Raw genomic sequence first — 19,360 nt, 5'->3', positions numbered from 1 at the left:
TTCCCAACAAAAGCTTACAGTGTACTCAGTTGTATTTATTGAGTGTTGAGCACCCGTGCCAGGCTCAAGCTGATGCTAGGATTGCAAAGTTGAAATCTGTTCTTTAACCTCAAGGAGCACAACTGAGTAGACCTCAATGAAAGCACTTTAGTAGGTAGAAAATGTGAAAGCTCAGGGCTGGTATATAGAACACACACACCATAAACTTCAAGGACTGGTAAACAGTTTAATAAAAAGATAGGTTCAATGTTATGGAGACTGTAAGAGAGAAAGAGGCTCTCAAAATAGGTAAACACAGGCAGATGAGAATGTGCCTAAGAAGGCAGGGAGACTGAATAGTTGATGGAAGATCCTCTCTGGATATAAAGACATCATTATGCTTGTAGATATATACTATAGTCCCCACTCTTTATCAGCCTAAATTTCAGCATCAAAATGTTAAAAGTGGTATGTGAGTACAGATACCACAATGTAATCAATGATAAATTTTCAAATGAGTTGTGGAAGTAAAAAGTAGTACATTTTAGGGACCAGCAGTTAGCATAATGGCTATGTCACTGGACTCCCACATAGTCGACCGCGGTTTGTGTCCTGGACTCGGTGGCTTAAAACTCATGCCGGGTGCGTGTGTGTGCGTGCCCAAGATCCTGAGAGGAGAATGGAGGAGAAGGGATTGTGGTGTGGCCATCCCCCCTGGGGGGTGATTTCTCGCTTTTTATCTCTGTCTGGTGAGCACACTTCTATCTCTCTGTCTGGTGAGCTCATGCGCCCTATAGCAAAAACCTCTCCCTCCCCTCCAAAAAGTAGTACATTTTAGAGAAAAGCAGAATCACTCTGAAATAGAATAGGCCAGAAAGACTTTATAAGAGAGTCAGGGACTTACTTGTATTTCCATTTTGTCGATAATGAAACTGATAGAGAAGTTAACTTGTTCTGAGTCACACACCTAGAAATGATGAAACTAGGTTCAGATTTAGCCATTTTCAATTATACAAAGCCCACGCTTTTAACTCTTAAGTGCTATGAAAAAGGCACAGAGATGAAATGCCAGACATCCTCAGTGGCTTAAACACGACCTCACAGTAAACTCAGATTAGACCAGGGACGACACATAAAGTTGGTAGTTTTCACTTGTGTTGCCATCAGCCTGCCCTATAAATAACCGTAGAGTAACCATAAATTTCCATCCTGAAAGTTTCAGCAGGGAGCTGTCTCATAATGGATTTAGGGTGAAGGATGACTGGCAGTGTAAAGTGGTCAAGCAGGGGAGTGGTTGATTAAATAAGAACAATTTTGGAAGAAAAGATTAGAGGGCAGAAATGCTGTTTGTAAAGATAGAAGCAGAGAAAGCTCGGCTGGAGAAATTGCAGAAAGAAGTGCTAAAACGGAAGCATAGAATTATGTCAGAAGAAATAGGAAGTTGGAGGACTGAGCAATCTGATATATATGAGGAACACCTCACCAAGGAGCCTGTCGCTTCCCCTTCCCAACCATCAATACAAGACTCAAAATGGCTCACACTGAGCCCACAGGATAAGTATGCTTTTAGCTCACTTGAAAACAAAGATCTTATTAAAACAGCATTCATTATTCTCCATGGGAATGTAGTGGTTTCCCATGGGGGAAACGGCCCTGCTATGGTCCTGCCTATGAACAAGTATTTTCTTTGTGAAGGAAATACCCATGGGTCTTGGCCAGAACAATTGGGTTCCTTAGCTCAGACAATATGTGAGCAAATGTGTTCTGACACCTACCACATTTTAAATTACCTTTGTTTTTTACCTTTCAGATTAGCCTGGGCTAAAGTATCTGAAGATCCTAGGATTGCTGCAGGTCAGCAGTCCCCACTGGAGAAAAAGATCTTGGTAAATACATTAACTTCACATCATACAGTTTGGAAATACTTGGGGAAGGGATTTTAGGTTTAAAATCCTCCTGCCCGGGACCAGCAGTTGGCATAATGGCTATGTCGCTGGACTCCCACGTAGTCGACCATGGTTCAAGTCCCAGACCCGGGGGCTTAAACTCACTCTGGGTGCGTGTGCTTGCGTGCCCAAGATCCTGAGAGGAGAATGGAGGAGAAGGGACTGCGGTGTGGCCATCCCCCCTGGGGGGTGATTTCTCGCTTTCTGTCTCTCTATCTCTGTCTGTCTGTCTGGCGAGTGCATGCACCCTATAGCCACAGGATAAGTATGCTTTTAGCTCACTTGAAAACAAAGATCTTATTAAAACAGCATTCATTATTCTCCATGGGAATGTAGTGGTTTCCCATGGGGGAAACGGCCCTGCTATGGTCCTGCCTATGAACAAGTATTTTCTTTGTGAAGGAAATACCCATGGGTCTTGGCCAGAACAATTGGGTTCCTTAGCTCAGACAATATGTGAGCAAATGTGTTCTGACACCTACCACATTTTAAATTACCTTTGTTTTTTACCTTTCAGATTAGCCTGGGCTAAAGTATCTGAAGATCCTAGGATTGCTGCAGGTCAGCAGTCCCCACTGGAGAAAAAGATCTTGGTAAATACATTAACTTCACATCATACAGTTTGGAAATACTTGGGGAAGGGATTTTAGGTTTAAAATCCTCCTGCCCGGGACCAGCAGTTGGCATAATGGCTATGTCGCTGGACTCCCACGTAGTCGACCATGGTTCAAGTCCCAGACCCGGGGGCTTAAACTCACTCTGGGTGCGTGTGCTTGCGTGCCCAAGATCCTGAGAGGAGAATGGAGGAGAAGGGACTGCGGTGTGGCCATCCCCCCTGGGGGGTGATTTCTCGCTTTCTGTCTCTCTATCTCTGTCTGTCTGTCTGGCGAGTGCATGCACCCTATAGCAAAAACCTCTAAAAAATAAAATAAAATCCTCCTGCTCAAGTGACACTTTCAGGTACTATATCTACACTGGCAAATGTTTTCCAGCTATATCCTACACTTGCAAAACAAAGTAGCACTTTGAAAACTCCCTACACTATATACATTTAAAACTAGTTATTTGATTTGTGGTGGTGGATACTTGATATTTTCTGAACTCACAGGCCCTTCTGGGAGTAATGGAAGTAAAATCACAGTTATTAAATTAAATTTAAATTAAACAACACGTTTTTTCATGATGTCAGTGAAGAGAATAGCCTCCTGTTTAAAGGTGTTCACAGGAGAAATGATCACATTATAAAATTCTAAACCTCACTTTGACAGAATCTAGGTGGTGCACATACAACAGCAGCAAGACAGTTGATAATTCAAAAATATCAGGAGGAGTGTGAAACACTCTGCAAGGAACAGGCTCTTTCTCTTGACTACTGGTTTGCCAAAGCAGAGTCGTATTATAATAGAAGGATAGAGGAAATCATGAAAGAAGAAGGGACAGGCCTTGAAGTCAAGAAGAAGACGGAGGAGAAAACAATGAAAAGCATAGAGGTACCAAAACGGCACTATTTGGTACCCACAAGAGAGATGAAACATATCGAAAGGCACATATACCGGGCAGGCCAGGCCAGAGAACTTAATAACAAAACATTTAAAAAAATATTCCGACCCCCAAGTGAAATAACGTTACCAAAAATTATACCAGAAGATCATGGCATCCAAAACGCACAGAGAAAGCAGGTAAATAAGAGGGAGCAGATTCAAATCAGAGGTCACCAGGAGCGCATGATTAGAGGGAGAGAACTTATAGAGCAAAGGCTCCAGGAAAGGATCTTGAGAAAAAGCTACAGCCAGCCTCCTACCCGTCAGAAGCATGAGAAAGTAAAGGAAGAGATGAAAGAGTTGGAGAGGGTTACTGCATACCCACTTTTCCAGCCACGCAGAAGTCTGATTAAAGTGAATATTCTTATGGAAAAGTCTGAGAGAGAAGAAGCTGATAAAATTACAAAACCATTCTTAAGGAAATTCTTGGCCGTGCCACCCTTTCTGAAAAGTCAAATAGGAAAGGCAAAAAAGTAGGGAAATGTTAACGATTTTACAATAAAATCACTTCTCTTGGATGTCTTAAGTAGACTTCTTTCTTTCTATTTTTGCTATGGGGCATATGTGCACACCAGAGAGACAGCTCAGAGAGACAGTGAGAAATCGCCCCACCCCCCACCCCCGGGGAGTGGGACACACAGCAATCCCTTCTCTATTCTCCTCTCAGGATTTTGGGCACGCATGCACACGTGCCTGACATGTTTTCAAGCCACCGGGTCCAGGACTCAAGCCACGCACCCAGCCCTGTGGGATCAGACCTTAATCTCCACACCACCTGCTGGCCCCAGACTCTGTTTGTTGTTGAAATGCTAGTTCTCATCTCTCCCCAGGGTTCAGGAAATGTTCTCATATGTATCAGATAAAGAATATAAAATAGATCTGGACTTGAAAACTAACTTAGCTACTTTTAGTTGTCCCATGTTCGTTCAAAGTGCTTTATCTGCTTATGTGCCCCATTTGTTTTGTTTTGTTTTGTTTTTATGTGCCCCATTTGTAAAGTGGGAATAAAGTATTTCATAGCAAGGAGGATTTATGGGAGAATTATGATTTTTGTGAAGCATCTGCATGTATTAGTTTCATAAATGTTTCACCATTTGGGAAGACCCAGATTGGGTGACAGTGGGGAATTGTTCTAATCAGCGTCTCCTATTCTTCCTACTCCCAACCCTTCATGGTTACTCTCCACCTGCTGGCCCCTGCTTTCTGTCTTTAAACAGTGTTTATTATGAGAGATCATCCTACATTAGTATCGGTTTCGTGTCCTTTATATTTCAGAGGCTACCTATTCCTTAAAGATATTTTAAAAAGCAATGTAGAGGGATCAGCAGGTGGTGTGGTGGCTAAGGGCTCTGGACACCCACATGGCCGACCATGGTTCAAGTCCCGGACCTGATGACTTTCTTTCTCTCTCTCTTTCTCACTCACTGTGTCCCTCTCTGGTCAAATTAAATAAATAAGGTCAAATGAAATAACTCTTTAAGAGAAAAAAAAAGCAATGTAGAGGGATCAGCAGGTGGTGTGGTGGCTAAGGGCTCTGGACACCCACATGGCCGACCATGGTTCAAGTCCCGGACCTGATGACTTTCTTTCTCTCTCTCTTTCTCACTCACTGTGTCCCTCTCTGGTCAAATTAAATAAATAAGGTCAAATGAAATAACTCTTTAAGAGAAAAAAAAAGCAATGTAGAGGGATCAGCAGGTGGTGTGGTGGCTAAGGGCTCTGGACACCCACATGGCCGACCATGGTTCAAGTCCCGGACCTGATGACTTTCTTTCTCTCTCTCTTTCTCACTCACTGTGTCCCTCTCTGGTCAAATTAAATAAATAAGGTCAAATGAAATAACTCTTTAAGAGAAAAAAAAAGCAATGTAGAGGGATCAGCAGGTGGTGTGGTGGCTAAGGGCTCTGGACACCCACATGGCCGACCATGGTTCAAGTCCCGGACCTGATGACTTTCTTTCTCTCTCTCTTTCTCACTCACTGTGTCCCTCTCTGGTCAAATTAAATAAATAAGGTCAAATGAAATAACTCTTTAAGAGAAAAAAAAAGCAATGTAGAGGGATCAGCAGGTGGTGTGGTGGCTAAGGGCTCTGGACACCCACATGGCCGACCATGGTTCAAGTCCCGGACCTGATGACTTTCTTTCTCTCTCTCTTTCTCACTCACTGTGTCCCTCTCTGGTCAAATTAAATAAATAAGGTCAAATGAAATAACTCTTTAAGAGAAAAAAAAAGCAATGTAGAGGGATCAGCAGGTGGTGTGGTGGCTAAGGGCTCTGGACACCCACATGGCCGACCATGGTTCAAGTCCCGGACCTGATGACTTTCTTTCTCTCTCTCTTTCTCACTCACTGTGTCCCTCTCTGGTCAAATTAAATAAATAAGGTCAAATGAAATAACTCTTTAAGAGAAAAAAAAAGCAATGTAGAGGGATCAGCAGGTGGTGTGGTGGCTAAGGGCTCTGGACACCCACATGGCCGACCATGGTTCAAGTCCCGGACCTGATGACTTTCTTTCTCTCTCTCTTTCTCACTCACTGTGTCCCTCTCTGGTCAAATTAAATAAATAAGGTCAAATGAAATAACTCTTTAAGAGAAAAAAAAAGCAATGTAGAGGGATCAGCAGGTGGTGTGGTGGCTAAGGGCTCTGGACACCCACATGGCCGACCATGGTTCAAGTCCCGGACCTGATGACTTTCTTTCTCTCTCTCTTTCTCACTCACTGTGTCCCTCTCTGGTCAAATTAAATAAATAAGGTCAAATGAAATAACTCTTTAAGAGAAAAAAAAAGCAATGTAGAGGGATCAGCAGGTGGTGTGGTGGCTAAGGGCTCTGGACACCCACATGGCCGACCATGGTTCAAGTCCCGGACCTGATGACTTTCTTTCTCTCTCTCTTTCTCACTCACTGTGTCCCTCTCTGGTCAAATTAAATAAATAAGGTCAAATGAAATAACTCTTTAAGAGAAAAAAAAAGCAATGTAGAGGGATCAGCAGGTGGTGTGGTGGCTAAGGGCTCTGGACACCCACATGGCCGACCATGGTTCAAGTCCCGGACCTGATGACTTTCTTTCTCTCTCTCTTTCTCACTCACTGTGTCCCTCTCTGGTCAAATTAAATAAATAAGGTCAAATGAAATAACTCTTTAAGAGAAAAAAAAAGCAATGTAGAGGGATCAGCAGGTGGTGTGGTGGCTAAGGGCTCTGGACACCCACATGGCCGACCATGGTTCAAGTCCCGGACCTGATGACTTTCTTTCTCTCTCTCTTTCTCACTCACTGTGTCCCTCTCTGGTCAAATTAAATAAATAAGGTCAAATGAAATAACTCTTTAAGAGAAAAAAAAAGCAATGTAGAGGGATCAGCAGGTGGTGTGGTGGCTAAGGGCTCTGGACACCCACATGGCCGACCATGGTTCAAGTCCCGGACCTGATGACTTTCTTTCTCTCTCTCTTTCTCACTCACTGTGTCCCTCTCTGGTCAAATTAAATAAATAAGGTCAAATGAAATAACTCTTTAAGAGAAAAAAAAAGCAATGTAGAGGGATCAGCAGGTGGTGTGGTGGCTAAGGGCTCTGGACACCCACATGGCCGACCATGGTTCAAGTCCCGGACCTGATGACTTTCTTTCTCTCTCTCTTTCTCACTCACTGTGTCCCTCTCTGGTCAAATTAAATAAATAAGGTCAAATGAAATAACTCTTTAAGAGAAAAAAAAAGCAATGTAGATAACTTCTGCATAGACATGAGATAAATGAATTGCTAACATTGGGTTCACAAACCGGCCCCTCTTTACTGCTTTTCGAATTTGGCTAGGATGCACACCAAACTCTCATTCCAACCCACTGGATTTGCCTCGTGCAAACTTTGTCTGTTCTCCGGTTTTCCATTATCATGTCCAGGCTTAAGATTCTACACCTAGCACAGAAGTAGATCATCAGAATGTGAAAGGCAGAAAAATTAAAAATCCAAATCAACAAGATAATGACAGACCCTCTGAAATGAGGGCACTGAAAAGCAGCCCAATACATACCTGTTAGTAATTATTTACCGTGGAGATTTTCAGTGCTGGGCATGAATTGGTGAATTCAACTCCCTTTTTTGCCTCAAGTCTAGCATAAAAGCAACTGGCGATCATAGGGCAATTTCACATCTAAAGTGACTAAGAATAAAATGGTTAAAGGGATTGTCTATCCAAACTTACACCCATCATTTCTGCTTCACAAACTGTATTCATCTTATTTCTTTGTACTGTGTGAAAAAGACCATAGTACTCCTAAACACACTTGCTTAAATCCTGAGTCACACTTAATGCCTTTTTTGGGCCCGTTTTCTTTTTTTTATTATTGCCAGAGGGTGTGTGTGCTCGTCAGAGAGAGAGAAGAAGGAGAAAGTATCCCCAGTGGGGTGGGGTCATGCCACAATGACTTCCATTTCTCCATCTTGTCAGGACATACACATACCCAGCGTGTTTTCTAAGGTGCAGAGGCAGGCGCTCAGACTGCCTTAACCACTAGGCTATAGGACTGGCCTTTTTTCTTTTTTTTGGAGAGGTTTTTGCTATAGGGCATGTGCACTCGTGAGAAAGAAAGAGACAGACAGAGACAGACAGAGACAGAAAGTGAGAAATCACCCCCTGGGGGGACGGCCACAACGCAGTCCCTTCTCCTCCATTCTCCTCTGAGGATCTTGGGCACGCACGCACATGCACCCGGCGTGAGTTTAAGCCACCAGGTCTGGGACTCAAACTGTGATCAACTACATGGGAATCCAGTTGGCCACTACGCCAACTGCTGGTCCCTAATTTTTCTTTTCAGTACGAACTGTAATGTGTAAATGAAAATGTGTATGTGCAGTTGGAAGAACAGTAATAAATGTCCGATGCCCCTTGCTCAGTCTGAGAAATGGAGCATCACCACACCCAGGGTTCCCTATGTACTCTCCCACTCGCACCCTCTTCCTCATGGCTAGAAGCAACCGCTATTTTGAATTTTGTGGGAATTGCCATCTACTTTGACCATCTCTATTTGTATCCCTCAGTGATACCATTTTTTTACCACTGCTCATTTATAATCTTTATATAAATGGAATTACACTGTATATGACTGACTTCTTTGGTTCATTATTAGTTTTGGATTCATCTGTGTTGATGTGTGGTACTATAATTCATTTCTATGGCATGAATATGCCACAACTTAATTACCTATTCTGTTGATGTCATTTGGGCTGTTTCCAATTTTTGATTTATATTCTGTAATTAATGATACTTCTGTAGACATTCCTTTAACATGTTCTAGTGCCTCTGTGCAAGAATTTCTCCAAGGTACGTCAGCTGTAATACATTTATATGACAGGTGTGGTCTTGAAGCTTGTTGATTCCCATTCCATGTGGTTTTTACCTGTCAGTCTGTTCTGTAGAGTCTGGCATATAATAGACTCTTAATATTTGTCGAGGGCCAGCTCTGTGGTCTAGTGGTTAAGGGAACTGGGTCCTACCTAGCCATCTGTGGTTTGAATCCAGACCCTGGCAGCTTCAGAAACATGCTGAGTGCTTGTATGTGCATACCCGAAATACTGGGAGGATGGAGATATGGAAGAGAAAGGATTGCAGTGTGACTACGCCCCATGAGGGGTTGCTTTCTCTCTCTCTTTCTCTCTCTCTCTCTCTCTCTAGTTAGAGTGCACATGCTCCCTGGCAATTAAAAAAAAAATGTTGAGGGACCAGCAGTGGGGTTGCTTTCTCTCTCTCTTGACTCCTATGTAGTCAACCACGGTTCGAGTCCCGGACCCGGTGACTTAAACTCACGCCGGGCGCGTGTGCGTGCATGCCCAAGATCCTGAGAGGGAAATGCAGGAGAAGGGATTGTGGTATGACCATCCCCCCTGGGGGGTGATTTCTCGCTTTCTATCTCTCTGTCTCTCTCTGTTTGTCTGGCGAGCGCACGCACCCTATAGCAAAAACCTCTCAAAAAAAAAAAATGTTGAAAGAAAGAAGGCATGTGTTAACAACTTGGTGTGTCTAAGAGAGCCAGGTTCAAAACACCAAAACAGCTGTCACTGTACCACTATACCCTCTTCCTCCTGTCCACGTAGTTACCTCACTTTCTTATATTTCAGTTGAGGTACTAGAATATCTTTACTTAGCTGTCTTTTTAACGCACTTCTTCTTTAAGTTCAGGATTTTTTCCCCCTCTGTGCTTTTTTTGTAGAAACTTCTTTCCATTACCTTCTAAACAAGGTGACACTCTCCCTCTCCTCAAGGCAGCTGGCAGCATGATAAAGTTTTATTGAATTCTGAAGGAAAGGGTCCCAGAGAGTATAAGAAGTCAGTTCCCTTTTCGTACAAGAGTGCTGGAGTCCCTTGAAGGTGGAGGACTGTAACAATTTCAAGGGCTGTGTAATAGTTTTAGTCCGAAATTTTTAGCCTTCAAGCACTGTATGACTTAGACCTGATAGAGTACAGAATTGGGAAGTAGCAGAATTGACACTTGAAACAAGTCTCTCAATTCCAAACTCAGGGAATCAGCAGTTAGCGTAATGGCTATGTTGCTGAGAATTGGGAAATAGCAGAATTGACACTTGAAACGAGTCTCTCAATTCCAAACTCAGTTTTATCTCATCATTCAAATGAGGTAAGTTATGTTAAAGTGCCATAAAAGCCATGAAACACCACCTAATATGAGCTGCTCCTGCCCTTTGCCCTTCTCTTGGTTTTCTCCCCCCACTTTCCTCTTGTATAGCAAGCTCACAGCTTTCAGGATCAAGCCAGCTCACGGCAGCGTGTGTCCTAACACTGGTGCACAGCTCCAGAGCAAGCCGGCTCCAGACACATGGAAGGGACCTGGTGGCTACTGGGCAGGATAGCTTCGGGCAGCAAAAGCCTCTTCACTGTTATCTTCTCAGTCAGTTTTGAGCTGTTTCCATACTGATTACTCTAGTACTTACCATAGACATCTTCTTTTTTTCTGGGTAAAGAGCACAATGCTCACCAGAAAAGTAAAGTATTTTTTATTTATATTTAGATACCAGGGAGATCTGACCCCAGCTGGCAAATTTTTAACTCTGTAAATACTTGGAGCCACTAATTATATACACTTGTTTTATTTATAATTTGCAATGTTATGGGATACCAAAAGTAATTCTAATGATGGCTGAATTTAAGAAAAAGTTTTTAACCTTATCTTAAGACAGCCACTGATCCATCTCATTTAATGGCAACATTCAATGATAAAAGGAACATAAAAACAAACATGCACGCAGTTTTCATAAAGGTCTATTTATTATTGGTGGGTAGCGCATGTAACAGTTAAATACATTTAAATAAGGTATAGGTGACTGCATGACTGCAGCACTGGTAACTAGATAACCAACTCAACTAGAAACCAGCTAACAATTGTCTAAAAATTTAAATACAGCTCTGGTTTAGATCACCCTCTTTTGATCCCCTTCTTGTGGGGAGAAGCCTGCTGGTCACGATGGAAATATATTAAGGCCAAATATGATATCCATCCCGAGGTTTCTTTTCTTTTCTTTTCTTTTTTTTTTTTTTTGAGAGATTTGTCGCTATAGGGCACGTGCACTCGCCAGACAGACAGAGAAAGACAGAGAGACAGAAAGCGAGAAATCGCCCCCCAGGGGGGATGGTCACACCGCACTCCCTTCTCCATTCTCCTCTCGGGATCTTGGGCACGCACGCACACGCGCCTGGCGTGAGTTTTAAGCCACTGGGTCAGGGACACGAACCGCGGTCGACTACGTGGGAGTCCAGCGACATAGCCATTACGCTAACTGCTGGTTCCCCATCCCGAGGTTTCTTTCAGCAAGCCCAAGTTTGTGGCCTCCAGCATTAATGCTCTTCCCATCCACCAGAGCAGTGTAAGCTTCACACCAGGCCTCAGGGTCTGAGTGTAGCCCTCTCCAATTAAACTAGAGTTGTTGACTTTTGCAGAAATGGATGCAGTAGGATCCAACTGATATTTAGCAGCAATGCCAAACGAGTGCAGTTGGTACGTGATGTCCAAGCAAGGCTTACTGATGTGTCGAGATCTTCACATACTTTCTGAAAATTTGACCCTCCATATTCTGTCCCATCATTGACCTCAGTAGGTAGCTGGAAGTCCCCCGTCCTGTAGCCCACTGCAAAGTTATTCCTTGTCAGTTTCGATCTGGCACTGTCAAAGGTCATTTGGTAGCCAGCAAGCCAGCCTTCCTAGCCAAAGACAGCTGAGCCACGGACTGCAGGTCCAGCAAAATCAAAGTCAACATCACAGCCAAGGTTTATACACTCCATAAGAGGACTTGATTTTACAACTTTTCTTTCCCGTGTTTGGTGAGAAGGTAGTATCAAATGTCAGTTTCAGACCTTGGCAAATCTGGTCAATTGTGATTTCTGTTCCCAGAGTGTTATCAGTGCTCTGTTTTTCTGTGAAAGTCAGACCATGCTCACACCATTTATATTTGTCTTTTTTTTTTTAAAGAATTATTTATTTAATTTTATTTATTCATTTATTTATTTTAATTTGCCCAGAGAGAGGGGGACAGTGAGAAAGCAAGCCACCAAGTCCAGGACTCGAACCATGGTTGGCCATGTGGGAGTGCCAACGCCTTACCCACCATGCCACCTGCTGGTCCCCACACCATTTATATTTCGTCTCCAAGGTTCCAGTAACTTTACTGGTGTCTGTATTAGATAAACCTGACTTTGAGAATTCCACACCACTGTGTGACTCTGTTTTCACATCTAGTTTCACCAGCTCAAAACTAAATCCTTTGTTGAAAATATCTCTGGCAGCTTTGCCAAGGTCAGCATATGATAGAGGAACACACATTGGCCTCTCACAGGTCTGTCCATAGGTTGCCATGGTGAGGCCGCAGGAAGAGATGATCTGGTGGTCTGAGGGGGACCATCTCCACCACTCTGCTCGTAGTTGAGACCGCTGGCCTTGCTTGGGCTCCAGGTGCAGCTGCAGTAGCTGGAGGGTGAAGTGAACCATATACATCTTATCAGAATCAAATTCATATTGAGTAAATTCAAAAAGAGGAAAGTGTTTCTCTCTACAACTTTATTTCTCCTTTTTCCTTTTTGTGCTGTATATATATATATATATCATACCTAAATATGTTGCAAACTTAAGAATATGTTGTAATAATTACTTTATATAAATTTGGAAAGTTTCCATCGCTATGTCTGCAAGGTAACTAATCTTTTCTTCTACAGTATCAAATCTATCATCAATTCCATCTCACATCCAGCATACTTTTATCTCAGACACTTTCAGTTATAGAATTAATTTTCATTTGGTCTTTTATACAGCTTTCTTTTTTATGTATGTATGTTTTGAACAGTTACAACTTTTTTATTTTTTAATTGCCAGAGGCACATGTACTCACCAAAGAGAGAGAGAGAGAAACCGAGTGAGGGAAAAAGCACTCCCTGATGGAGTGTGGTCATGCAGCAATCCCTTCTCCATTTTTCTATTCTGTCAGGATTTTGGGCATGCACACACAGCATGCTTTTCAAACCATTTGGACCACATTGGCTATGTGGAATTGGGTTCCCTTACCCACTGGGTTAAGGGGCTAGTCCAGTTACAACTTTTAATAAAATTATTTAATTCCAATATCTATGTCATTCTCAAATTAGTTTAGATTGTTTCTCTCTGCCTCGTGGGTCATACTGTTTTCCTTCCTAGTTATTTTATTTGTTGCCAGACATTTTAAAAAATATTTTTTCTGGAGAGTATGCACTCACCAGAGAGAGAAAGAAAATGAGACAGCACTCCAGATAAGGGTATGGTCATGCCATTGTCCCTTCTCCATTTCTCCCTCCTTTCAAGATTTTGGGCATGCATGTACGTGCCCCTCATGTTTCAGAAGCCACTGGATCAGCGACTTGAACTGCACTATCACCACCCAGCTGCCTTAAGCACCAGGTATAGCGCCAGAATGGTACAGCCTGCTCCGGGTATGTGGTTTGAGCAGATTGCTTGTTCAGCCCTTGTTTCTTTTCTCTTCTCCAGCCATAGACACCGTTGGTGCCCTCAACAGTTCTTAAGACTGACATCACCTCCTATACTCTGTCTTCATCCAGACATTCCTTCCATTTTTTTTTTATTGAGAGGTTTTTACTAAAAGGAGTGTGTGCTCACCAGAAAGACACAGAGAGACAGAGACAGAAAGTGAGAAATCACCCCCCTTCTCCTCCATTCTCCTCTTGGGATCTTGGGCACACGCACACACGCGCCTGGTGTGAGTTTAAGCCACTGGGTCCAGAACTTGAACCGCAGTCGACTACATGGGGTTCCAGTGATATAGCCATTACACTAACTGCTTGTCCCCAGACATTCCTTCTAAATGTCTCCATATTTGTCATCCCACTGCCAAACCAATTACCTCACTTGAATTTCTTTTTCCTTTTTTTTTTTAGAGAGACATTTGCTGTAGAGCACATGTGCTCATGGGACAGAGACAGAGAGAGACAGAGAAAGAGAGACAAAAAGTGGGAAGTCACCCCTGGGGGGATGACCATGCCACAATCCCTTCTCGTCCATTCTCCTCACAGGATGTTGAGCACACATACACATGCACCCAGCATGAGATTTAAGCTGCCAGGTCTGGGTCTTGAACCACGGTTGACTATGTGGGAGTCAGGCAATGTAACCATTACGCCATCTGCTGGTCCCCTCATTTGAATTTCTAATAGACACCTCAGCTTCAACCTTTCCTAAATCAAATGCCTGGTTCCCTCACCTCAAATATGCTCCTTTCAGAATCTTCTCCATCTCTGCTAACAGCAACTTCACCTTTCTGTTTGTACAGTGTGAAATTTTTGGTGTCTTCCTTGACTTACTGTCCTCTTACCCCAGATTTGATCCAATAGGAAATGCCATAAAGCCCATATTAAAATATATACAGAATTGGTCAGCAGGTGGTGTGGAGTTTAAGGTGGCTGGATCCTACATGGCTGACTGTGCAGTCTGAATATCAAACCCAGTGACTTGAAAACATTCTAGACACATGTGCGTGTATACCCAGAATCCCGAGAGAAGAATGGAGAAGGGATTACAGCATAGCCATTCCTCCTGAAGGGTGACTTCTCACTTTCTCTCTCTCCCCTTCTCCCTGCTCTCCTCCAACCCGCAAGTGCACACACCTATGACTAAATAAATAAATAAATTCATAATCTAGTCACTTCCCACTCCTCTTTGTTCACACCCCAGGCAAAGCAACCAAGACCTCTAGCCCGGAATAATGCACTGGTTTCCTACAGTTTCCCCTGCGTTCTCACTTGCCCCTCACCTCTCAAATTTATTCTTAGCACAGCAGCCAGTGATCCTTTCAAAAGATCAGGTGTACCAGGTCTCTGTTCTGCTTAGAGCTGTCTCGTAACTTCCACCTCAGCAAAGTAAGGATCCTTCTCACACCCTCCAGGCCTACATGAACTGGTCATGTCTCTGACCCCATCTCAGTTACTCCCCACTCCAGCCAGCCTTGGCCTCTTCTCTTCCTGGAACACACTGACATGCTGCCTGTGCACTATGCACCAGCACTGAGGGTTTCCCTGTCTGGAAGAACGTCCTCCATACATCCTAAGGACAACTCATATCCCTCAACTCTTCCCTGAAAGTTCACCTTGATGATGTCCATGTCGGCCATATAGTAAGCCATCTTCCCTCTCCACACATACGTACCCTCTGGATGACTTTACCCAGAGCACTTACCACTCTCTTTTAAAAACAAACCAATGGGACCAGCAGTTGGCGTAATGGCTATGTCGCTGGACTCCCACGTAGTCAACTGCGGTTTGTGTCCTGAACCCGGTGGCTTAAACTCAAGCCAGTTGCGTGTGTGTGCATGCCCAAGATCCCGAGAGGAGAATGGAGGAGAAGGGATTGTGGTGAGGCCATCCCTCCTGGGGGTGATTTCTCGCTTTCTGTCTCTCTATCTCTCTCTGTTTTTCTGGTAAGTGGACGCACCCTATAGCAAAAACCTCTCAGGAAAAAAAAAAATCCAAAAACGTTCATTTCTTCCCTGAGGCAGGCAGACAGACTGGCGCCCCAGCAGAGTCTTCACACCGTGATCCATTCCCGCCCTTTGCCAGCAAGGATTATGAGCACACATGCACATCTAGCATGTGTGGGGAGACCTAGAGATGTGAGTCAGGGACCTTCCACTGGCTTCAGCATTGCGGACCATTCTGTTACCACTGTGACTTCCGTGGCTAGCCACTTACCTCCTCCTAACATACACCTTCCTTTACTCTGCTTATGGTATACAGTCTGCCTTCCCAGTAGAGCGTGGTGCTCCACAAGCTGGCCATTCTCGTCTGTTCTTAGTGTTCAGACGTAAAAGCAGCATTTTATAGAGCCAGCATTCAGTAAATATGGAAAAGATGAATGACCAATGGAGAGTACCTCCCTATTCCAGAAGCAGCACAATTTTTTTTTTTTTTACTATTTTTTTTTTTGAGAGGTTTTTGCTATAGGGCGCGTGCACTCACCAGAAAGACAGAGACAGAGAGACAGAAAGCGAGAAATCACCCCCCAGAGGGGATGGCCATGCCGTAATCCCTTCTCCTCCATTCTCCTCTCAGGATCTTGGGGCACATATGCACACATGCCCGGCGTGAGTTTAAGCCACCAGGTCCGGGACTCGAACCACGGTTGACTACATGGGAGTGCAGTGACATAGCCATTACGCCAACTACTGGTCCCCAGAAGCAGCATCTTTATTAATGTAGACTAAATGCTGTTCTGTGACAGCAGCAGCACACATCCACTCACAGTGACTCGAGTGCTGCTCTCGCCTCCTGCACACTGCAGTGCACACCTGTGTTTCCCTTTCCAGAACAAATTATTCTAGGCTTATGGACTCTTATTTTCCAGCCAACTGTGAATCAAAATTAGACTCATCAAATCCATGAGTTCACATAGGAGCCAGCAGTAGGGTTACTAGAGCTAAGGGCAGGGGTGGAGTAGGAGAACAGAGGAGACAGAAAAGTAAAAGGAATTTATCAAAGGCAAGAAACTATGGAATCTGCTCTCAGTTCCAACATATGTTTCTTTAACCTGGAGAAAATACAGAAAGAACAATCCAGGAAACAGCCTTAGAAGGAGGGCAAGAGCTGGAGAGATCTGAAAGTTTGTCTTTTGATACCACAGAGACTTCTGGGTCCAGGGCCCACCATGGACCTTGTGGGGAAATGACAGGAAAAATTACTCCTGCTGCTGTCCAAGATGAGGGACACTAAGATGAGAATGAGACCAGAACTCTTGTACACAAGAACAAGAACCAGCCTAATCCTCTCTAGAAACAACAAAGGAAACACAAGAAAGGTAGGGGCTCAGGACTGGATCCTGGCCTGACCCTAAGCTGATCCAGCCACACCAGGTCCTTTCTCCTCAAGTCACGAATATGTTGCATCACTTAATCCTGTTCAGCACAGCTCGCATACTGGCATGGTTTCAATGGCATAGTTTACAAAAATAAAACAAGTAGAATGGCAATCAGGATACAACATATGTGATGTTCTTTGTTTAAGAGAATATGGTACTTCTTTTTTGAGAGATTTTTGCTATAGGGGAGTGTGCTCACCAGAGATAGAAAGTGAGAAATCACCCTCCTAAGGAGATGGCCATGCCACAGTCTCTTCTCTGTTCTCTTCTCAGGAATTTGGGCATGCATGTACATGCATCCAGTGAGAGTTTCAAGCCACCAGGTCCAGGACTCAAACCGTAGTCGGTGACGTGTGGGCGTCCAGCACCTTAATTGCTATGCCACGTGCTGGCCCCATATCCTTGATTTGATTATCACACACTACATGCATGCTTTGAAAAACTACATTGTCCCCCATGAGGTATAAAACAAATGTAACTAAATTATAAAAAATAAATCTATAACAGATATGTCTCATCTGCCCCACCCCCTAGTCCACTTTAGGCCTCCAGGATTTCTCCTTTATGAGTCATGAGAGATTCCTCAGAACCCTCAGCACTGTCACTCCCTGGGGGTTAACAAACCTGGTGAGAGCACACAAAAGATGTGGCCAGAAGAGGGATTATGGGTGGGTATCTCCCCATGGCTCTCATCTCCATAATCCAATAGGTCTCCGTGACCATTTCCCTGACCCTCACTCTCTAAAAACCCTCCTTTTTCACCTGTGGAAAGAAAATGTTCAACGGGAGGCCAGGGAGGAGGCAGGGCCATGAGGTCCTGGAAAACCAGTAGTTCTGGACCCCAGGAAGTTGCTGGAACAGGCTACAGACCCAGGGCACCATCAGGAGGCATAAGGGGAGATATGGGAACATTGGACCAGTAGAGAACAGTAGAGAACAGACCTTCCTCTCTGACCGCTGACTGGGGATCAGGTCCCTATCACTAGAATCATCAAGGTAAAAGTTTCTTGTTTATTTTCATGTATGCTTTTTTTTTTTAGAATTATTTTATTTAACTTTATTTATTATTACTATCATTGTTATTTTCCAGCTTTGATCAGAGAGAGAGAGAGAGGAAGTGAGAAAGCCAGCCACCAGGTCCGAGACTTGAACCATGGTCGGCCATGTGGGAGTCCAGCGCCCTTAACCACCATGCCACTTGCCAGCCCCTCATGTGTGCTTTAAAAGGGAACTCTTAGGACCTCTGGTGGGGTAACCGTGTGCAGATGGTGCCTCATAAGGAGCAGGGGGTGCAAACTCCTATTTGGGACTTGAAATCCCCTAATGGGATGAGAAAACCTTATAAGACCATATCACTTCCCTACCTGATCTCTCAATCTTCACAACTGCAATTATAGCCACAAGTATCACCCCAGGTCCAGTGAGAACCACGGCAACGATATTCTTGATGGACCAAGGAGGTGGCTCTGGGAAAAGAAAGGAAGGTGAGGGGCCCTGGCCCATATGCCTCGCCCCTACCCTTCTGAGAATGCCCAGAAGGGCTTCCCGCTTTACCCCCATTCCCTTCCTTACCCCATCTCAGGGTCAGGGGCTCAGGCAGCCCCTCGTGCTGCACGTGGCACGTGTATCTCTGCTCCTCTCCAGAAGGCACCACCACGGCCGCCCACTTCTGGAAGGTTCCGTCCCCTGCAGGCCTGGTCTCCACCAGCTCCATGTCCTGGGTCTGGTCCTCCCCATCCCGCTGCCAGGTCAGGGAGATCTCCGCAGGGTAGAAGCCCAGGGCCCAGCACCTCAGGGTGGCCTCAGGGTCAGAGGTGGGGTGGTGGGTCACGTGTGCCTTCGGGGGGTCTGAGAAGAAGGGTCAAAATTCGGGCAGTTTGCCATGAAGGACAGTCCAGCAACACTCGCTTATGGGACATCCTGAGTATGGACAAGACCGCTGGAATCAAGGGAGGGGGTGCAAAACTCAGACACCAGCCTGGACCTAGGGCTCTGAGATAAGCTATTCCTTGGAAAGCTGTAGAATCAGAGAAAGGCTAGAGTTGAACCCCAAGCTCTGAGGGAGAGTAAAGGGATTTCTGGTTCTGACCTGGGCGAGAGCCCAGTAACTCAGAAAAGCTGAGGTCAGATCTTAGGCGTTAAGAGGGGGGCAATGTGAGACCCATGGTGCATGGCGGCTGCCAGGGTCAACAGGAATTTCAGTTATTTCAAGCATGGTCTCCTCCCCTTATCCCTGGAGAGACTGGACCCTTCAGATGTTCTTGAGAGAAGGTGAGGCTTCTGAATTGTCACTTTGGTATGGGACTGAAAATCCAGGACTCCTCTCAATTAATGGGAAAGGGATTATCCTGGCTGGGTGTCCCTTTCCTTTCCTGGTGGAAGGCAAGGCTCAGCTGGAGAGATCTGGGAGGCGTTTGGCAGCCTCTTTTACCTGCGCGCTGCAGCGTCTCCTTCCCGTTTTCCAGGTGTATGCCCAGCCACTGCACGCACGTGCCTTCCAGGCAGGC

General features: G+C 44.6%; 1 protein-coding gene and 1 pseudogene across 1 annotated transcript; one reads left to right on the top strand and one right to left on the bottom strand.

Annotated features, from left to right (window-relative positions):
* The first annotated feature begins 2,313 nt into the window (after nucleotides 1-2,313).
* Nucleotides 2,314-3,984, top strand: LOC102500648 (putative uncharacterized protein ZNRD1-AS1). The gene is made up of 2 exons (XM_006160308.3): nucleotides 2,314-2,518; nucleotides 3,194-3,984. The coding sequence occupies exons 1-2, from the start codon at nucleotides 2,390-2,392 to the stop codon at nucleotides 3,941-3,943; spliced, it is 879 nt and encodes a 292-aa protein (XP_006160370.2). The 5' UTR covers nucleotides 2,314-2,389; the 3' UTR covers nucleotides 3,944-3,984.
* A 7,154-nt stretch (nucleotides 3,985-11,138) lies between these two features.
* LOC102501060 (voltage-dependent anion-selective channel protein 2-like) lies at nucleotides 11,139-19,353 on the bottom strand (annotated as a pseudogene).
* Nucleotides 19,354-19,360: the final 7 nt, after the last annotated feature.

This window comes from Tupaia chinensis, unplaced genomic scaffold (assembly GCF_000334495.1).
Source record: "Tupaia chinensis unplaced genomic scaffold, TupChi_1.0 Scaffold000678_1, whole genome shotgun sequence".
NCBI lineage: Eukaryota > Metazoa > Chordata > Mammalia > Scandentia > Tupaiidae > Tupaia > Tupaia belangeri.
The sequence above is the reverse complement of the archived record's forward strand: the minus strand, read 5'-3'. Positions and strand labels throughout refer to the sequence as shown.

Coding starts and splice junctions, on each gene's coding strand:
- LOC102500648 (XM_006160308.3), top strand. CDS start 2,390: ATGTGTTCTGACACCTACCACATTTTAAATTACCTTTGTTTTTTACCT. Junction 2,519..3,193: donor CACTGGAGAAAAAGATCTTG/GTAAATACATTA, acceptor TCACTTTGACAG/AATCTAGGTGGTGCACATAC.